Source organism: Gavia stellata, chromosome 21 (genome assembly GCF_030936135.1).
Source record: "Gavia stellata isolate bGavSte3 chromosome 21, bGavSte3.hap2, whole genome shotgun sequence".
Taxonomy (NCBI): domain Eukaryota; kingdom Metazoa; phylum Chordata; class Aves; order Gaviiformes; family Gaviidae; genus Gavia; species Gavia stellata.
The window spans coordinates 13,549,150-13,569,755 of record NC_082614.1 but is presented as its reverse complement, the minus strand read 5'-3'; the positions used below and the strand labels follow the sequence as shown (position 1 = coordinate 13,569,755).

Genomic DNA, 20,606 nt, shown 5'->3' with positions numbered 1-20,606 from the left:
GCCCCACGGGCTGCGGCGGGAGCAGCGTGGAGGCCCGTGTCAATGGAGGAGGTGTGACCAGCTGCGGGTGACAACAGGCTGTGGCCCACCCAGACAGACGCTGGCCATAGCTCGCTACAGTCCGCTGCCGGGCTGAACGGCCGTGGCAGCTCGGAGGAAACCCCGCGCGATGCAGCAGCCCCACGGCGCTGCGCGGCCGCCCCCGCCCTTCGCCCGCTTCCCTCCGGGCGGCGCCGCGCGGATCCTTCTCTCCCCGGAACGTCTCTCCTGGGCTCGGCCCGCCAGCCGGCCCCTCGGTGGCGGCGCACCGCTTCGCCTCTGATTGGTCGCGGCGCGTCCCACGTGATGGCGACGGCGGCGGCGATTGGCCGGCGGGCGAGCCCGGTTTCCCGGGCGACAGGCGGGCGGGTGCCGCCATGGCGAGCGTGCACGAGAGCCTCTACTTCAACCCGATGATGACGAACGGCGTGGTGCATGCCAACGTCTTCGGCATCAAGGACTGGGTCACCCCCTACAAGATGGCGCTGCTGGTGCTCCTGAGCGAGCTGGGCCGCGCCGGCGCGCAGCTCGGCCTGCTGGAGCGGCGGCGGCTCAACCGGCTGCTGCTGCCGCTGCTGCAGGTCGGGAACGGGCCTGGGCCTGGGCCTGGGCCTGAGAGGGAGGGAGGGAGGGAGGGCGACCCCAAGGGGCCGCTTGCCTTGTGGCCTGTCGCGACATGTCGCTCTCCTCCCCAGGGCCCTGACATGCCGCTGTCGCGACTGCGCAAGGCCATCGAGGAGTCCTGCCCGCACTTGGCCAGCTCCGTGCACATCAGGTGGGCGCCGGGGCCGCGCCTCCCCTGCCCGCCCCAGGAAACCCTTCCACCGGGTCCCTGCGGTCGGGGAGGGGGGGAGGAGGAACTGCTGAGGGTCGGAGACCGGTCCCCGCTGTAGGCTCGTAGTGCAGGGAGGCATGAAGTCGTGGCGAGCCCGGCATCCCTGCTGCTGGAGGCTAAGGAACTGCTTGTGTTGTTCAGTGAATTCCTTCTGTCTTGTGGTTTCTGTGTTTTGTGTTGGAAGTGTGAAAACGCTGCCGCTATAATCAATAATTCAGCAAAAGAGGATACACCATGCTTTGTGTTATCTATATCTACTCTGGTATCTATTAAGAAGTGCTCCGAAATGTGTAAATGTATAGTTAAAAAAGTCATACGCTTGGAGCAAAAATGTACTTCTACAGTTTTCTTAGTTCTCATAAATAAGTTCTGACAGGCACACAAACCAGACATCGAAGCCATCTGCTTTAAAGTTTCTGTGATACAGAAGATCTGTTTTGATATTAGCTAGCTCACTAAACAGCAACAGATTTAAAAATCAGTCTATTTTGGGTTCCTCATTGTTTTGTTAAAAGAATAACAATCTTTTATAATTCTTCTCTTTATTAAAATAACTGTTTAAAAAGGAAAAAAAACCCTCCAAACCTGATTATTATTTGCCTTATTAATATTTAATATGTTTTGATTTGGTTAATGAGTATAAAAACCTTCTGGGCCTAATGAATTAGCTACCACTTGGTTCTGTTTGTGTTTACTCATCTATACCTGAAACAGAAGAATATTTTATTTGATGCATATTATTAACACCCTAAAAAAAAGTGGTTTTCTTTCCCTGTTTAGGTTAAAACTTATGGCAGAAGGAGAATTGAAAGATATGGAACAATTTTTTGATGACCTTTCAGATTCATTTACAGGGACAGAGCCAGAAGTTCATAAAACAAGTGTAGTAGGTAACTAATTGTTATCCATAAGCTGTATTTGATGTGATATCTATCATTGATGTAACTCAATTGGGATACAGCTTTGTTTTTCTTCTTGGGGAGGTGTAAAGATTGCATAATATAATTTCTCTCTTGCTCAGATGTTTCATATTAACCAATAATTTTGCATATTGTGCAGTTCTTACTGATCTTAACAACTTCTCTGTGATCAGATTGTCTGTGAGATTTGCCACTAAATTAATACCAGATTTACACCCTGCAAAATTGAGTTTTATCAGTTGGTAGGCTGAGATGAGACACTTAAGCAAAATTAAACAATGAGATTTAAGCTTCTGGTTATTATGATTTCTAGTCTCTTTGAAACAGCAGTCTTACAGCAGTTGTTATAACGGATGTTTTCCTTTGCAGGTCTGTTTCTGCGCCATATGATCTTGGCATACAATAAGCTTTCTTTTAGTCAGGTTTATAAACTTTACACTGCACTTCAGCAGTACTTTCAAAACGATGAGAAAAAAACCGGAATTGATGAGAGTGATATGGAACTGACGAATACAGAGGAACTGGACGGGAAAATGGAGAAGGAAGAACTTGATGTACCTTTAAGGTGATATATTAATATTCAAGTCTTTCCCACTTCTTAAGAGAATTATTCTTATTTCAGATTACCTGTGTCAGAGTAAACCTAAGCTTTGTCCAGCTCAAGATGCTATTCCTCTTAAACCCTCCAAACTCCACGAATGCTCATCTAGGCCCTGTGCATGTCCTATCACTAACGACTTCAGCTGCGATATTAAGATGTAGTGTACTGTGATCTTGTATTTTTTTTAAACCCTCGCACACACCGGCAGAGCTGGGTGGCCTCTCCGTTTCCTTGGTGCCACCATGTGGTAACACTTGCAAATGGCAACAGTTCTGCTCAGAGTCTTGTAGAAGATGGCGGTACCCCATTCTCATACTCGCTGAGGGAATCGCAAGCTGAAGGCCTGATGCTGCCCACAGTTCCCTTCTGTACAGCCCACTGCTGAATGACTTCTCTGGTTGTGCTAGTGTGTGATGTGCTAAAGCTGTTGGAGAGGTCACTTTTGTTTCCAACAGGGAAAGATTGCTCGCTAAGGAAAAGTTAAGCTTAATGTTTTTGGTTTCTCTTTTCGCCCTTCTCCAAAAAAACCCCCTCACATTTATTTATATCAAAAATGAGAAGCAAATATTGAGACTTTTCACTTGATAAAGAGGTGCTCCACTGTAAGAATAATCCTCAAAGCATTTTGTGTATCCATATATTTTAAGTGTGCTTTCTAAACTGTCTTTTTATAAACTTGTGCATGATCTGCTACAGGGTGAGTCAGTTAACAGCTTTTGGATTCTGGCTGTACGCCGTAGTTGCTGTCTTTCCATGGAATAAACTTCTCTCTGCTCTTGCAGAACAGCTGTTTTGTGATGTATGTGGCCAAAGTGGCAGTTCATTTCATTGTGACTATCTTCAGAAGAAAGGATGAACAGAGCAAAGCCATTTGAATATGTCAATCCCAGATCTTCTATCTGCTGTTTTTCTTTGGGTTTTCATGTGTATTTAGGGTAACATTCATATTGACCACGGTCTCTGCAGGTTGAAGATCACAACTAAATTGTGTGAAATAATTTGGATTGCTAACTTTGAGGTAGTAGATTTTAGTCTTCGTGAAGTTTTCTCCTTAGTTTCCTTTCATGCTTTGAGCTGCAATATCTCATAAAACTTCATAAAGCAAAAGTGTGGAGTGTCTCATAAAATGTATTTCCCTGTATTCTCCTTCATTGGCCTTGTTTCTAACCAAAGTGCTTCTTACTAGGGAAGAAGAGATATCTTGCAGTGGGCCTCTTTCCCAGAAACAAGCAGAGTATTTTCTTTCTCAGCAGGTATGTTAATTCTGAGTAAAGTTGAGTAAATGATCCATAACATCATTTTCACCTTCAATTTTATCCACAGTGTCAGACATGATATTCTCTTAGTTCTGTTAAAGATTTGTTGATATCTTGCATGTAGTTGCTCAGTATGGGTACTTGGGGCTGAAAGTACATGTACACCGTATGATGATACTTGATTCTGGAAGGTCACTTCCGTTCTGACTACTTGCCTCAGATTTGATGTCTGTGAAATGCGCAGTTTTGTTGATTATTCCAGCTGGTAAATACAAAATGGAGCGTAGGCACAAATGTCAGTAAATGTGCTGCATGCTTATAATAGCGTGCTAAAAAAATAAAATACGTATAATACGTGGTGTTTCATATACATTTTAAAAGGTCAAAGTAACTTCTCAGTTTCCTTAGGTTCTTTACTGTTAAGTGTTGTTGAATCCAGTAGCCTGACCATAACAAGGCTCCTGCAGCTCTATGACCAGCGTTGAGGCTGAACATGCTGTATATTATCCTGTTCCCCTCCCTGACTGATGAGGATGAAGGTCCATTGGTGTGAAATATAGACAGATGTACGCTTTTGCGTGCGCTTGCTCTCTTGATTCCATGAGTAACTGGGCTTATACGCTCAGTTTATCAAGTAACCGGCCCTTGGATTGTCTTGTCTCCAGTTGCCTCCAGCAGAAAGACATGACACACATACAAATGCATCTCTCGGTTGACCCAAAGGCCCCACAGTTCACCTGGGACCTCCTGGTTGGCCTGGACTGCCTCCAGTTGTCTCATTCAGGGAAACATATCTGGCCCAGTCTTAAGGCTGTTTCAATACTTGGCTCTCAAGCTGCTTATCCTACTTTCTGCCTAGTCCGGCTTGATGTTGACCTGTGGTCACCCACTGACACGCGTACTCTCACTTGCTCCAGTTGCTGGCACCACAGACACGTGGGCCTCTGTGACCTGTGGTCCCCACTCCAGTTGCTGGCTCCACTGGCACACAGACCCCTGTGACCTAGCTCCAGTTGCTGGCACTTCAGCCTCCCTACACACATGCAGATTAGGGAACCCCTTATCCAGGAGCAGAGTTAGAAAGAGGGTGAAGATAAGAAGATAAGATAGAAGATAAGACAGACTGCGATGATCTGGCGCAAGGTAGGGATTTTAACTGAAGTGACATTTTGTTATGCTGTGGTTTTTAGCAGGTGTGATTTATGTAGAGTATCTGTTACCAGTGTGTATATATATATTTTTTTTTCCTCCTAATTAGAATATTATGGAGGAATCGGGATGTTTAGGAGAGTTCTGAAATTTGAAGTAATTTTATTATTCAGTAATGCTTATTCTAGTAACTTAGATTATTGTAATTTTTTATTACTTGATCTACTTGCCAAAACAAACCATGGATTTACTTTTATTTAGTTTCCTGATTTTTTTTTTTTTTTTTTTTTGTGAGAAGACACATGTAATTCCAGTGAGCAATCCGTTGTATTAGTTCTTCAAAGAGAAACTTAAACAGAATTCTTTAAGTACCTTTAAATAGTCCTTTGAATAAGCTTTTATTTTACTTGGTCTCTGTGATCTCTGGCAAGTGAATGCTATAATATAGCATAGAATAAAACCGCCACTGATGTTTCAGCGTCATAGTAGACAGAGCTGTTGCAAAATCTTCTTTAATGTTCTCTCCAAGCAGATAACAAACTGACAAGCGTGTATCAAAATACATTTGTAACCCTTCAGTTTGAGTTACTTATCTTATTTTTACTTTTCAATTTTTATTCCAGGCTTCTTTATTGAAGAATGATGAAACAAAGGCTCTTACTCCAGCATCTTTACAAAAGGAATTGAACAACTTGTTAAAATTTAATCCAGACTTCGCTGAAGCAGTAAGCATCTTTTTCTTTATCCAAAATGGTTGTAAAGGGTTTCCTTATCTCTAGGATGGGATTATTTGGGAGTCATTTATTCTACATTGAAATACAAGCAGATGATAAAAACATGAGCAAGTTGCATGTAAATGTTTAGTAATTCAGACTGAAACTCCTGAAGGTACAGAAACCTTAATTAAGTGAAGCACTTAACCACATGTTTAACTTCATGCACAGATAAAATCTTCTTAATTTTGTTGGGACTATGTGAGTGCATTCTTGTTGAACTAAATCTAAAACTTCCTTCTTTTTACATATGTTTTCCTAAGAAATTTCAGGCCTCATACTCCCAGTTTAAAAATCAGTATTAAGTGTGATATCTGTTCATTTTGCTTACTGATGATGACTTTACTTCTGGTGCTTAATAGCAACTTATACTGAAAGCAATAGGCAACTCAAATTGAGAGTTGGTTCCAGACCTGGGCTGAAAGCATTTGCCTTGATCCTCAACAACTTACTCTTGAGCAAGTTCCATGACTTGACAGAGAACTCTTTCCTGCCTTACTTTCTAACTCTTCCTCCCAGTAGCCCTGGGCTGAGACAGACAGGATTTTCCTTGCTCCCATTTGGAGACATATCCTTGAAAGGGCTGTTATAGCAGGGGCTGGACTTCACAACTCCAGAAGTCCTCTCCGGTGTTCTGTTTGTCTGACATAAAGGGTTGTTCTGCCCAAGTCTCAATGCCAAGAAGAAAATACATAGTTTTAGCATCTGCTTTCTATCTGCATGGCATTTGGAAGCAGTGCTCACACTTCGTGAGTGGAGACACAGTGGGAGTCATGCCTCCATTCCCACTCTTGCTTAGCACATAAATACAGGGATTCCACCTATGTAGAGGTCTCAAACTGGGTGGGATAATTCTGACGGGCAGATCTTGGCCTATGGGACACCATTTGGAAGATCCTGTTAGGGAAAACAACCAATTTTATCCAAGATTTACAGGAATTCTGCACAGGTAGTATCAGGATCGATGCAACTTCTGATCAGGCGCTTTCCTGGCCGTGCAGTATTTCGTGGTTGCACTTGTTAAGCAAACTTTCTCAGTAAGAAGATACATAATAATTATAAACAAACCCTTTGTTTTAATAGTTCTGTATAGTTAAAGCTGATTTTGCTTCCATTTTTAGCATTATTTAAGCTACTTAAATAGTCTCAGAGTACAAGATGTCTTCAGTTCAACACACAGCCTCCTTCATTATTTTGACCGTTTAATTCTCACTGGAGCAGAAAGCAAAAGCAATGGGGATGAAGGTTACGGTCGGAGTTTGAGATACGCTGCTCTGAATCTAGCTGCACTGCACTGTCGGTTTGGCCATTAGTAAGTTAATATGTTGTACCACACAACTAAAATTCATCTTGTTGCATCTCCTAAGTACTGATAGATAGACCTTTTGTTCATTCTGAAAATCTGTCCAGGCGAAGAAGGGACTTTCTCTAATTTGATAACAGCTGTAACTGGGTTGGGTTGGAATTTTCTTGGCATCTTGATTTGTTTTGTTTTGTTTTTATTTTGACATTTATTTGGTTTCCATAATAACTGAGCCATCTACAGCAGGGTAAGAGTTGACATTTGTCTGTGTCCGGTTGCAGCTGTTTCCTAGGTATTTAAGTTCTCAATTGCTACATTTCCATGACCTCAGAAAGGTCAGTGGACATGAGTGCCTATTTTCAGCTATATTCTCAAGAAAGTGTGGTTGGTTTTCTGCTAACGTTCAAGTCAACATAGAGCTGATGATCTGGAAAAAGAATAATTAAAAAAAAAAGCCATCTGAGCTTTTTTAATTTTAAAATGCCATAGGGGTGGGTGTTATTTTATCAATAAAGCTGGCTTACCCATCTCCATGTATGGTTTGCATTTATTGACTGCTGCCTGGATGCATCATGTAAAAGGACTGGAGATGGGAAGGACATCGGCAAAATAGAGAGCAACAACGTTTTCTACACAGGCAGATACTTAATGTTGCCCCTGTTCAAACAATAACTTGGCACATTGGCACGTACAGGGTTTGAAAGCCCACTTAGGGGTTGCAGTTGCGTTTCTGTAGTGGCTTGCAGATGCTGTCTTGCTTATTATCCTCAAGACTAGAATATATTGCTAAAGTGCTAGGAGGAAAATACAGGCTTTCTCAGCAGTCTATTAAATCAGAATTATCTTCTGAGTGCGATATGCATAATTTAGATCAATATTCCTCTGTATCATAATGCTGTATTTTAAGCACTGTGGGAATACTAACATGTTCTCCCTTTTTGTTTGCTGATAGCCAACAGGCTGAACTTGCACTTCAGGAAGCCATCCGAATTGCACAGGAGTCTAACGACCATGTTTGCTTGCAGCACTGCCTGGTAAGGTAGCTGTGTTGAAATGGAGGTTAAGTCACCTTTGTCTCTGTTATCCGAGCCTTTGCACGGTGAACTGCTGCAGAACTACTCTTACAGTAGTATTGTCAAACGCATCAGTAATTTAAATATGACTGTCCAGCAGTGGGGTGACGTTGCTTCTGGCAGATGGGTGACCCAGAGCAACAAACTGTAGGGAGATCATGGGATGGTTTGATTGCAACTCAGGATTACTTTCTTAAACAGGAGTTGTGATCCCAGAGTACTAAGCTCGAAGTTTAGTCTTACATGTTTTAGAGACAAAGTGTTTCATAAACTTCCTCCTTACTGTTGGATTCTCAAAGAGTAATCAGCCTTCTTTTGAGCAAACAAAAAGGAGGAGGGAAAGACTTAGATTTCTCTGTATTTTGTTCTGTAATTAACATTAGTGTTATAATGAATTGGAATCAATGGTATCAAACTTCTGAGATACTGCTTTCCACAGTTAACTGTATAATGGGGTTTCTGTGCATTACTCTGAACCTCCAGTGTTGACCGCTGTCACCCCAGTGTCCCAGCCTAGCTGCACTTTTGATATATTTCGCTCTGCAGCATTTAATAGAAGTTTCCTTAGTATCATATTAATTCTGAAGAGTGGTTTGTATTTCCAGTGAGTTTTTGTGCATTCTGTGCAAAAAGTAAGAGAAGTTAAAAGTGTTGCAGCCATTAGCTACTTGCGATGAGTTTTAAACTTTTTTTCCTTCCTAGAGCTGGCTGTATATCTTGGAGCAGAAGATATTCGATAGCTGTGTTCTGCTGGAGCACTCTGTAAACAAATCTTTACATTTTGGTTTGCCGGTAAGTCCATTTCATTTATCCTTAACTTTATTCTAGGACAAACAGATGTGGTGAGGGGAGTGTGCATGATAGGATTTCAGGGTTTGTGGCTGGTCTGTTCAAAATATGTAACTGAATTTAAACAAAGCTATTTTAACACTCCAAAATCTAGCGGTTTCTATTATTTTTACTCTTCCTATTAACAAACCAGAATTCAGTTGCTTTAATGCCAGCGCATTATCGCAAGGGTCACTGTTTTTCCTTCGAACTTGTTTGGTTTTCAGGCAGAAAAACTCTCTGTGGCTACTAGCCTGGCCCCATGCACCATTCGGCCTTAGGCCCATAGCACAATCTGCTGGTGCTCAAGGGAGGTTCTTGTGCCTCCACCTTCCCTGAAACTCAGTGCTGATGCCTCTGGCAGGGCTTTGAGCACGTTTACTTGTATGGCTCTGTCCCAGCTGTGAAATCTTGCAAGGCAGCCCTCCCCTTAGATAGTTTTTTTTTGTCCTGAATCTGTTGGCTGTTAATGTTGAGTTCTGTCTTCCCTAAGATCTGCAGTCTCTTTGTTAAGAGAATTGTTCTAAAAGGAGCTAAACTGCTGATGCTGGGAGATGAGAGCAGATATGGCCCCTTGGTGGGGAAGGGGAGGGATAGCTCTCTGTTTTCACAGCTGTTTCATCATTGGAGAAATCCAGGTACAAGTCCTGTCATCCTCTTTAAGACTTCTGTGTGCGGGAGTGGAAATTACCTTTCACATCTAACAAAATGGCATTCACATATGTGTGGGTGTGCATAAGTGGATATTTAAAGAAATGCCTGGAGCAGTGTTCCTTTGTCTGTGGTGAATAACATCACCTCTTTTTCTTTGGGATTTTTTTTTCTTAGTTTAGAACTCTTGCTCAGGTGTAATTTGCAAGCATAGTGTACGCTACTGTCTTTCAATACTGTTGGTATTTTTTTTTCCTTCTTTCCAGTACCTTGCTTCCCTGGGAATACAGTCCTTGGTTCAGCAAAGAGCTTTTGCAGGAAAGGCTGCCAACAAACTAATGGATGCCTTAAAAGATTCTGATCTGTTGCACTGGAAACACAGCTTATCAGAGCTTATTGATATTAGTATAGCACAGAAGACTGCCATTTGGAGATTATACGGCCGCAGGTATTTTGTTTCTTTTGAACTCTTGGGTTAGCTCACTGTACTTGTTAGCACATAATGCATTTTGAGTTATTAATATAGGTGTAACAAGTGACTGTGTCTCTCCAGTGCACTGAAATAAAGCAATCAGACCGTGATTCAGTACAGGCTGAGTGCAATTAATGTCCATTCTCTTGTGTTCCTTTAAAACTCATACCGGAGAAGAGATTGAGTTTCCATTTAGTAGTGGCAGATAGATCATAAGTTGTTCCTGTGCCTCCATTTTCAGCATCTCTGTGCTTAGAGTGTGTGCAGCTTTCGGTATATAGTACTTGATGTGCCTGCATAGTCCAGAGTTCCTGGATAGCAGTTGTTTTACAAATTTTCATTCTCCCCCAGGCCCCTGGCTTACCAGAAAACGTAGACTGTTGTCATAACAAGCCCATAGATTAAAAATGGTGGTTGTTTGTTGCTTGAAAGCTAAAAGATGTTTCTTTCGCACAAGCACCATGGCACTTCAGCAAGCCCAAACATTGCTGAGCATGAACAGTCTGGAGGCTGTGAACGTGGGCGTTCAGCAGAATAACACAGAGTCCTTTGCTGTAGTATTGTGTCACCTGGCTGAGCTACACGCAGAGCAGGTGAGTTTTATGGCTAGTTGCACAAAATGTCATTTGGGCAAGAGGATGCGTGGGTGTTACTGACAGAGAGTGCGCAACTTGACTCCTGTTTTGTTCTGCCTTTAACGTCTGCATTGAGGGCGAAGGAAATACGGGGTTTTTGCTTGGCAAGTTCTTTCCATGAAGGTTGTGTTGAAATCAGGGGGAGTGGTGCTTGCCCCAGTGTACGTTAATCAGAGTACTGTTTCTGTGTTACAGGGATACTTTGCAGCTGCTTCTGAAATATTGAAACACCTAAAGGAAAGATTCCCTCCCAACAGTCAGCATGCACAGGTAGGATATGTATAATTTCGCCTGTAAATGATGTAACTATTATACAATAGGATCTGAATTCTTTCCTTTGTATGCCTTGGGCTTTATGTGTGCTAATTTCACTTGGCTCATGACCTCACAGGAAGCTGTGCGGCATAAACTTTTCTACAAAAGCATGAAAAAGATGCCTCTGTTGTTTTAAGACTGGTGAGACATTTATCTCACCATAGCCTCCTAAGAAAAAGCTGTTTAAATAGCAATGTCATTGACAGAGGGGTATACATCTTCATGAGCACATATAGGAATTAAATGTCCTGCATTGATTTGGAGCTTCAAAGTTCTGTTTAATTAGTGCTACTTACTTTGATATATTACAATCCAGAAATAACTGAGAGAATAGCGCGGTTTTTGTGTGACTCTGCGTAACACTTTAACACATGAGTCTGTAAGATAGCATTTACATTGAAGTGTTCAAGATTCCATTAAATACAGTGTGGTCCTTCTCTTTTTGCTACAGAACAAGTCTACTGTTTCAAAGCATTAGTAATGATTTAAAAGAGCTTTTTTATTTAAAATGCAGTCAAGTAGGTGGTATTGAAACGTTAATCCAGACCTGAGCATTTCCATTGAGGACAGTAATTTAATAAATTCGGTAATTGGACAGTGGAGTTAGTTGTGTCTAGACATAAATATCCACTGGGGAAAATAAAAAAGTAAGTTCTAATTTGGGATTAGAAAATGAGCAGGCACAACTTCTAAAACTTGTTCCTGGATGTTCTTTGTTTAGCTTTGGATGCTGTTTGATCAGAAAATACAGTTTGAGAGAGCCATGAATGATGGCAGATATCATACAGCAGATTCTCTTGTAGCAGGAATTACAGCACTTAATAGCATTGAAGGTGTATACAGGTAAGAAATCATGAATCTGCGTACACTTGCAGGTGCGTCCCATGAAGGTAATGAAAAATTCAGCAAAATAATTGCCGGCAGTCACGTGTGCTTACATGTTCCTCCCTTTCCAGAACTAATTACGGTTGTGTTGTCTAACCTGTAGTGCTTATTCCGTTAGAGTATATCCTGCAATAATAATTTCTATTTGTTTCTCTGGACATTTTTAAGAACTGGAATAGCACTGCTGAAGTTGGTGTTATTCTAGAGCTGTAGATCTGTTGTGAGAACACAAAATACTTCTTCAAAATCTGCCATGGCAACCGTACTCAAACCTAAGCACAAAGCAGAATTTTACGTCAAGTTGCTAGGGATCTCAGGCCTGGTCTGAGCTTGAGTGCCTTCATCTGGGTCCTGGTTTCTACACCTACAAAATGGAACAATAGGATTTTTCTCTCACCTTAATGGGTTCGTGTTTCTAAAAGAGGATGACACGTTAGAAGTAGGTAGGGTTAAAACTTGTTATTTGCTGAGTATGAAAAACAACTTACTGTTAAAAGCAATTTCTGGTTGATTTTCAATGAGGCAAAACACCTAAAAACATAGCCAATGCCAGTAAGCCAGAAGATCAGTATTCAAGCTGTGGGACCTGATGCTTGTCCTTCTGGAATTGCACTGTTTGTGATTTCCCTGATCTTTAAATATTCTACTCAGTGTCTGGGTTCAGGGCGTTTGTACGCATCCCCTACTGCTGTGTATTTGTTTCTTATTTCCCTGGCCTCGCTCTTTCCCTGTTGCTCCATATCCTTGTTAGCTCAAGCCAATTTTAGCTGCTTTACCTCATACCTGTTTTTCTTACAAATAATTACTTGTGCTGTCTAGCTTGCATGCCCTCCCACTTCTGCTGCCTGTTTGGCCTTTTTTTTTTTTGGCAATCCCTGTTTTCTACCTAAAGCTCCCTTATGAGTTTGATCCTTTCTGCCTTTGAGTTGTCCAGTTGGAATCGGAGAGATCTGTTTTTCCGCCTGCCAGTGTGTATAGCATGCATACACTTTGTCAGAATACCATTCTGCAGTTACAAGAAGCAGAGGTCACAAAACAGAGACCTATTTTACTGTGTTCTGAAGAGCAGAATTGTATCTAAAATATAAAAATACGATCAGTGATGTTTTCTTTCTACCACGGCAGAAAAGCCTTTGTGTTGAAAGCCCAAAATCAAATGTCAGAGGCGCACAAACTTTTGCAGAAATTGTTGATCCACTGCCAGAAAATCAAGAACACTGAGATGGTGATTAGGTAAGAATGTTTCATTTTCAGAGTATTAAAGCCACTTTGCAGTGATTAGAATCAGCCATTTCAATTTGTCTGTGTTCAGACTTCACTAGTCTTCAGATTACCTACTAGGATTTGGAGATTACAAAATAATTTCATTTATTAATCGTGGTATGGAGGAATCTCCAAAATATTGTGGAATTGAAACCTAGTCATCTTTAATATGTAAACTGAAAGGTAGTAAACTTATTTTAAAGTTCCACAAAGACTTATGGAAGAAGGAAACACTGCATCCAAAATAAATAGGAGATGGAAATATATGTGTGTAATTGTACCTTTGTGCTAACCTTCAGAGTAGTTACAGTGTTGTTTAATCTTTTGTATGTCGGTGGCATCTCCTCTTAAGGGTGTAATTGAAGTTTATTGTATATGCAGTAATGTAATTCATAATAAAATCAATACCATTATGGATGGAATAATTGTTTGGGAAACAAGTGGACATTTTTCATCAAAAGAAAATGTCTGTAATTCTTTTCCCCTGTTCTGGTTAGTGTGCTGCTGTCAATAGCGGAGCTTTACTGGAGATCTTCATGTCATACCATAGCGTTGCCTGTCCTGCTGCAGGCTCTTGCCCTCTCTCGAGAATATAGTCTGCAGTACTTGGCTTCCGAAACTGTGCTGAACTTGGCTTTCTCCCAGGTATGTCTGATTTGTGTTTTCACAGGGCCGTAGGGCAACATTTATTCTGGGGATCTGGATACTGTTTTTACTCCTGTGAGATTTAAGAACACAGCCTTGTTGGAATTAAATTATTGATTCTGAAGAAGTATATTCTAAATGTAAAATCTTTTGAGGAAGTTAATAAAAGTTGAGTTTCATGTGTTATCACTAAGATGTGTAGTTCTCGCATATAATTAAGCGGGCAAGATAAATTGGCCCTGCCTTCATTTCTTCAGTTGTTATTTTTTCTGCTAGTATTTTGGCTTTCTAGTAGCACAGTTTGGCATGTGTTTGAATTAAAAATCATGCTTGTAATGGAGTTCAGTTGTATTGTTTATTCTGAGCTGGCAGAGACATGGTTGTCAGCACTGACTGCAGTGGAGAAGCCACGCCTAAACATTTGAGACAGTAGCTCATTTCTACTAATAAGTTTTGATTTAAAAGAAGATTGCGTGGAAAAAATTTACATCCTTGTCTGTAGTGCATTGCGTTATTAGAAATAGATGTGGCTTGTGTTGGTCTTCGCTGAAGAAGCTGCTCTTAACCAGTGGATTCCAGTATTAGACCAGCAAGTATTTCTCTTCCAGCTGATCCTCGGCATTCCTGAACAAGCCCTGAATATTCTGCACATGGCAATAGAACCTGTCTTGGCCCACGGAGCTGTCCTGGACAAAGGCTGTGCCATGTTCTTGGTGGCCAAATGTCAGGTGGCTTCTGCAGCTTCCTACACGCCACAAAAGAAGATCGAAGGTAGCGTGAAGAGTAATTCTCCTCACTGAAAACTGCGCTCAGAAGTTGAGAAGTGCAAACCAGTGTGTCTGCTGGAGTCCTGCTACAGGATTGCTGTTAAAAAAGTTTAAATGATACAGCAGAGTGTGTTACCTAGTTATCGATAGCAAAATTAATTTGGAATTAGTTATTCAACAGATGCAGTGTTTATGATGGACTCTTGTTTATCTGCATACTTGCCCACCCATATTTTGCATCAAAGGCTGAATAACAGAAACTGGCTGAAAGACCATGTTGCTAAGACACAAATTGTTTTGAAAAGCTGAGGAATTTATAATTGGGCTCCTTAGAATTGAGCTGTACTGCTTGGAGTTGTTACTGTGATTATCTTAAATATGACTGTCCCCCTTTTTTCCACAGCTTTGGAATCTGCTATCGTGAATCTAAACGAAGCCAAGACTTACTTTGCCAAAGTGGACTGCAAAGAGCAGCTCAGAGATGTTCTCTACTTCCAAGCCCGGCTGTTCCACACCCTAGGCAAGACCCAGGAAAGGAACAAATGTGCCATGTTGTTCCGTCAGTTGCACCAGGAACTGCCGGCACATGGTGTCCCCTTAATCAATGCCTTCAAGTGATGCATTTAAAGATGAGATTTGTTTGTTTTCCTGTTTTTTTTACAAATGTCGTCTTCTTATATTCAGTCATCCATGTTTCAAAATAACTGCCAATAAATCATGGTCTTCTATTGAACAGAGCTGCATTTTGTTTGTAATGACTTAAGGGAAAACATAGGTTTTTCCATCCATTTCACTTTTATTCTGTACTTGAAATTAAGAATAAGAATTGAATGGGGTGAAGAAAAGGAAAGACTCTCTTGACTGTGTTATAAACACGCTGAGGGGAGTAGCACAGTCACGATGAAATAATATCTGTTCTTACTGGTGACATTTTCAGAATCAATGCTGGCTTTATGAACGCTGGGGTACAAAAAATACTGGAAAATGTAGGCGAAGCTCCTTTTGTGCTCATTTTAAGTGGTATAGAATGGGGAGTCTCATTTGAAAGGTGTCCTTGCGTTTAACCTGTCTGCAGTCGCTGTTTACTCTGTAGAAACAGATGGTGCTGGCAGAAGGGAAAAAAAACAGGATTCAGCTGGAGAGGTCTAATGGTGCAAAGTCCTGGCGTTGTTGTTAACGTGTCCTTGTGCAAAGAGCGGCTGAGGAAAGGAAAGAGTGCGAAACAAAAGCCCCAGCTCAGCTGAAATGTTTTGATTGTATGTGTTCTCCCGTAGGTGCTGCGTGTAATTTACCTGCTCTGGTTTTATGCGTGAATAAATGAAGATCACAACTAACTCAATATCGATACGCTGCCATCGACTTCTAGCAATTAGGTCCTCGTTTTGGAAGAAAATTTCATTTCGGATGTAGTGGGGGATTTCAAGGCAGATGGGGCTGCACTTCTGTGAGTGTAAACCTTTTGTGGGTGAACCTTGGGGATGGGGGTGCCAGTCCTTTCACCTTGTGACTATATAAAAGCTGAACATCATTAGTGTAAACTCTTGGAGATACCCTGCCAGGAAGCACTAGATTAAACCGTGGCATTGTTAGCAACGACAAAGCAAGAGCAGACTTAAAGCTGGCTCTGCCAGGTGAGTCAGGAAGAGAGAAGCTTTAAGATGTGGTTGAAATGAGGGTAGTCCAGTGGTAATTTACGCATCTTGTTAATCGGTGTTGCAGTGTGGCTGTGGGCAGATCATCAGTGCCTAACTTAAAACAGCAGTTTTATTTCTAACAGTGAAAAGTAACCCAGGCTCCTATGTGGGCTTCAAGGGAACGCTGGAACGCTGGTTTTGGTGGCTTACCCCCCTCAGCAATGTTATCAGACCTCCATTAATCAGCGCCAAAGAAATCAACCCATAAAACGTGGGGAGCACCTACTATTTTACAGTAAGAGTGTAAACATGTAGATGTGGCGCTGCGGGACATGGTTGAGTGGGCATGGTGGTGTTGGGTTGGGGGTTGGACTCGATCTTACAGGTCTTTTCCAACCTTAACGATTCTGTGAAACCTGATTTCTAGAGTGGCTTTCAAGATCCTGGTCAAAACAGCAGCGTTTATCCATAAAGCTCCCGTGGAAGCACAGCTCTGCTCCAGGCAGCTCTACCATGTCAAAGCGGCGCCCGCAAATGGGTCTCAAAGCAAAATGAGGAAGAGGGTTTGCGCCAGCCGTGGCCTTCGCATCCACTCAAGGTTGGAGCTGTTGCTTCGTGAAGAGAAGAGTCGAGCAGCGAAGTGCAGGTGAGCTCAGCGTGAGCATGGTGCTTGATAAGAAAAACCAAATCATTGGCATAGGCAAAGCAAGGGAGATGTTTACAAAGGGCTGGTGCCAGCCGGGGAGTTAAAGGCCGTGCCCGTGCGCCAGCGTTGCCTCCGTCCTGGCGCTGCAGAGCTGCAACCTGAGCGGGAGCTCTGCTCGGTGGCGGCGATGGCCACTGTGACATTTCCAAACAACTGGTTTCTCAAATCCCCTTTAGGTGATGATTTCGGAAGCGTCGGGCAACCGCTCAGCGCAGTCCGGGGGGGCTGATGCGGGCGCCCCAATTTGGCCCCGGTCGGCCTCAGGCTGGAAATTCTGTGTTCGCACAAGGGCCGAGGGCAGGACGCCCCGGCCGAGCTCCGGGCCGGGCAGCGGCGGGAGGGGCCGTGGTTTCGGTCCCTCCGGGACGCGGGGTGCCCGCAGCGGGGCTCGGCTGCGCCCGGGACCGGCCGGGGCACGGCGGCTGCATCCCGCGGCTGCGCTGCGCGCTGAGGCGGGGCCGGAGGGGGAAATAAAATACTGAAAAAAAAGAACATCAATAAAAACCCAAACCAACAAATCCCACCCCAAAGAAGGGCTTAGGGGGGGTGGGCGGGCAGGATGCGGCTGCCCGGGGGGAAACCTCCCCTTCCCCGGGGCGGAGCGGGGCCTCCCTCTCTCCTTCCCTCCCTCCCTCCTTCCCTCCCTCTCTCCTTCCCTCCCTCCTTCCCTCGCTGCCGCCGCCGGAGCGGAACCGAAAGCGAAGGCGGCGCCGGGCGGTCGCGCTCCGGCAGCGCGGCGGCGGCTCCGGGGGCTGCGGGGGCCGCTCCCTTCCGCCGGAGGAGCGGAGCGGAGCGGCGCGGAGCGGAGCGGCGCGTCCCGCCAGGTCGGTGGCTGGCGGGGGGGCGGGCGGGGAGGCCGGGCGGGCCCGGCCCGGGGATGCGCCCGCGGCTGCGGAGACAAAGCCGCGCCCGGAGGGACCCGGGCGGGCGTGGGGGGCCGGGCCGGGCCGGGGCCGCCCTGCGAGCAGAAGGCGGCATCGCCTCCAGACGGGGCTTTCCCGCGGGCCTCGCGGCCGGCCTGCGCAGGTATTTTGGCGGTGCGGGGTCGGTGCTGTCATTTCCCCATCCCGCTTCAGGGAGCTGCGCCGTGGCCGCCCGGGCCCGGCTGGCATCCCGCTCCCGCTCGCCTTCGGCCGCCCGCCAGCCCCGAGGTGTGCCGGTGGCACCCCGGGGGCTGGCAGCATCCCAGACGTGGGGATGTGACAGGGTGGCGGCCATCCCCGTGTCACCAGGCGTCCCGCAGACCCCACGGGGCTCCCGCCCGGGGAGGCGAGGGCTCGGAGCCGGGGGTCTGGGGAGGGTTAGGCCGTGGGGTTGGGAAAAGGAGGGGATTTTTAAGGCCAAGGGGCAAGTGAGAGGCCAGGAGAAGATGGAGGGGATGGAGATGTTGGAGCAACTGTGTACGGGGGACCGTCTCATTAGGAGAAGCCACAGGTTGGGTTGCTGCGAGTGACCGAGCGTGCTTAGGAGGTGGGATGCAGCCTTGCGGCCACGTGCACGGCATGGAGCATCAGCAGCGTGAAGGTAACGGTAAAGACCAAAAGCAGCAGCGGGATGACTGCAGGAAGCTGGTGCGATGGAAATGTGGGCTGACCGTGTGGCTGTGCGATGCTACAGGAGCAGAAACCATCCCTGGGGACGGGACCAGCTTGTCCTCGGGTGAGGGGGACCACGCTGGGGAGAGGATGCGGGGTGGCTGGGTGGGAGCTGCCTTCGTGGCCCCCAACCGGAGAGGCAGCCGCTCTCCCACAAGAAGGAGCCCCATCCCTCTCCTGTCCCCTCTCTGTGAGCACTTCATTTTGGGAAAAACAGCCAACAAAACCCAAGAGCCCATCCCTGAGAGCGCTGCAAGGAGTGTCTGATCGACCCCGGATCGACCATTCCGGGGAAGCGGCTGTTATCAGATTGGGGCGGTAATTTGGAGGAAGCTTTGCTTTCAACTCAGCCCTAATGTCTTTTAAGTGGTGTTCACAAAGTGCAGAGCCGCTCTCGTTTCCTCTCTCGTGGGCATCGCGGGCTGGAGCTGTTGTTTCCAGGAGAGCTGGGAGCCGCTCAGCAGCACCGGACGAGGCGATGATGGTGCCCTGAGCTCATCCCGGCCCGTGTTCAACGCCATGTCCGGAGCTTACACTCTTGTTTTGAGATGCTCATTATATGTTGCTTAAGCAGTATTAGGTGGTATCATCAAGATTATTAAAAAACTGGTTAAAGATTTTTTTGGATTCCTATTGAAACCTGCCACTGGGTTTCTTGCCGTTACAACGCTACCAGCCCGGCTTTGCATTTTTTTCCCCAATTCTTTCCACCCTGTGCTGGATGGGCCGGGCAGTGCAGGAGGCTCTTCCTTCACCCCAGGGGCGATGAAAAGCTTTGCTGCTCAGGCACAGGGATGCAGAGTAGGTGGGGGCTGGGTGCCTGTTTCCAGTATCTCGTTATTTTGGGTGTTCTCTGACTTCTAGAGAAGCTGCTGAGAGATTTTTTTCCATTAAAAGTCAGGCAGGGATGCATATGGTCTTTGTATACTACAGTGACTAATATATTTCTGGCAAGGTTTGCGCTCGCCCGTAGGAAGGGAAACTGTGATCGATGCCCCCGTTGCTGCAGATGACACCACTCTTGGCAGTGTCGCTTCCACCGCTAACAGTGACCAGGGAAAGCAAAATAGCCACTGGACTCTGCCCAGCGAGAGTCCATAACTGCCCTGTGCTCTGGCCCCGGTTAACTTTTAATCGCAGACCTTTGGTGGTAGCAGGGGGAGGATCCTCTGTGAGTAAAATCAGCCTTGGTTTAGGTGGTTTCTGTTCAATTTTGTTGCGAACAGCTTTTTTTGCAGTACGATAGCTGACCCCCACGGAAGGATGGATGGAGGTGTCGCTGTTGGAGCTGCCACCAAGTCTTACTCCCTTGGGAGGGTCCGACCCTGACACCGTGTCTGGCCTTGCCGGAGGGAAGCGCGCGGGTGGGGGAAGGCGAGCGCATGGCAGCCGACGGGAGCCGGGGGCACCGTCCCATCGCCCTGCGCCCAGGTAGAGAAACAGCTCCAGGGAGGGAAGAACAGGCTGATGCATCCGTATGCTCTGATTTAAATCTGTGCAGGCAGTGCTGGCTGCAAGGTGTCGTCCTCTGTGCCCCTCGAAATCGGTCGGCGTGTTCCCATCCGGAGGTGGCCGCATCCCAGCAGGGACCACGCGCTCAGAGCAGAGCTGGGGCGGCAGGAGGGGGCTGTAAAAATCACTTCACCCTTGCGGGGGCCGATTTCACTCCCATTCGTTTCCGCTAAGCCACGTGGACACTGAGCGAGAGGGAAAGCTGCTGCCAGGGTTTCACAGACCTCTTTTCATTTTAATACCCCTCTCCTTGCTGAATTAGATGCGAGACTGATTGCTTCGATAATCCTGCTGCAGCCGCTATGGGTTATATATGGATTGCAGCCAAAAGCCGTGCCGATAAATCATTCCTATACGCCAGGCTGTTATATTTCCTGAGGATTTTGTGGGCATGTGCTGCTCGCTTTTACATAAGAATCTGCTGGAGTTCATACCAGAATGTGCCACTTTTCCCCGGGACCCGGGTGGGTTGGTGAAGCCAAAGCCCCCAGGCTGTATTTCCCCTCTTTGGGTTTATTCCCCCCCTTCCAGCCGTTTTAGTTTTCCCTCTGGCTGGGAATATGGCTCCTGCTCCCAGGAGAACTGGCTGCGTTATCATTAGCAGTTGTCCCCCGTCCCATGGCGCTGTGCTCAACAGTGGGATCCCACTTTTGGGTTTCTCTCGGGGAAGGTGTCATCTCACAGGACAATTTTTGCAAAACCCGTGCTCGGCCCCGTTGCAGACAGCCAAAGGGAAAAACCCCTCCGAT

The 20,606-nt window shown here is 45.5% G+C and overlaps 1 protein-coding gene across 2 annotated transcripts; it reads left to right on the top strand.

The window, feature by feature from the left end:
* Positions 1-416: 416 nt before the first annotated feature.
* ANAPC5 (anaphase promoting complex subunit 5) lies at positions 417-15,105 on the top strand. Of its 2 annotated transcripts, none has more exons than XM_059827748.1 (17): positions 417-620; positions 735-814; positions 1,655-1,764; positions 2,164-2,359; positions 3,582-3,648; positions 5,424-5,525; positions 6,695-6,885; positions 7,829-7,910; positions 8,652-8,741; positions 9,731-9,876; positions 10,358-10,493; positions 10,731-10,805; positions 11,572-11,693; positions 12,861-12,968; positions 13,496-13,643; positions 14,252-14,414; positions 14,814-15,105. In XM_059827748.1, the coding sequence occupies exons 1-17, from the start codon at positions 417-419 to the stop codon at positions 15,026-15,028; spliced, it is 2,235 nt and encodes a 744-aa protein (XP_059683731.1). In that variant the 3' UTR covers positions 15,029-15,105. The 2 variants fall into 2 exon arrangements, with proteins under 2 accessions (XP_059683731.1, XP_059683730.1); XM_059827747.1 differs by having other exon boundaries at positions 9,695-9,876.
* The last annotated feature ends 5,501 nt before the right edge of the window (positions 15,106-20,606 follow it).

Excerpts from the sequence above, each read along its gene's own strand:
- ANAPC5 (XM_059827747.1), top strand. The coding sequence starts at position 417 with ATGGCGAGCGTGCACGAGAGCCTCTACTTCAACCCGATGATGACGAAC. Across the intron at positions 9,877-10,357 it reads TGGAGATTATACGGCCGCAG|CACCATGGCACTTCAGCAAG; the intron begins GTATTTTGTTTC and ends CTTTCGCACAAG. Across the intron at positions 11,694-12,860 it reads AGCATTGAAGGTGTATACAG|AAAAGCCTTTGTGTTGAAAG; the intron begins GTAAGAAATCAT and ends CTACCACGGCAG.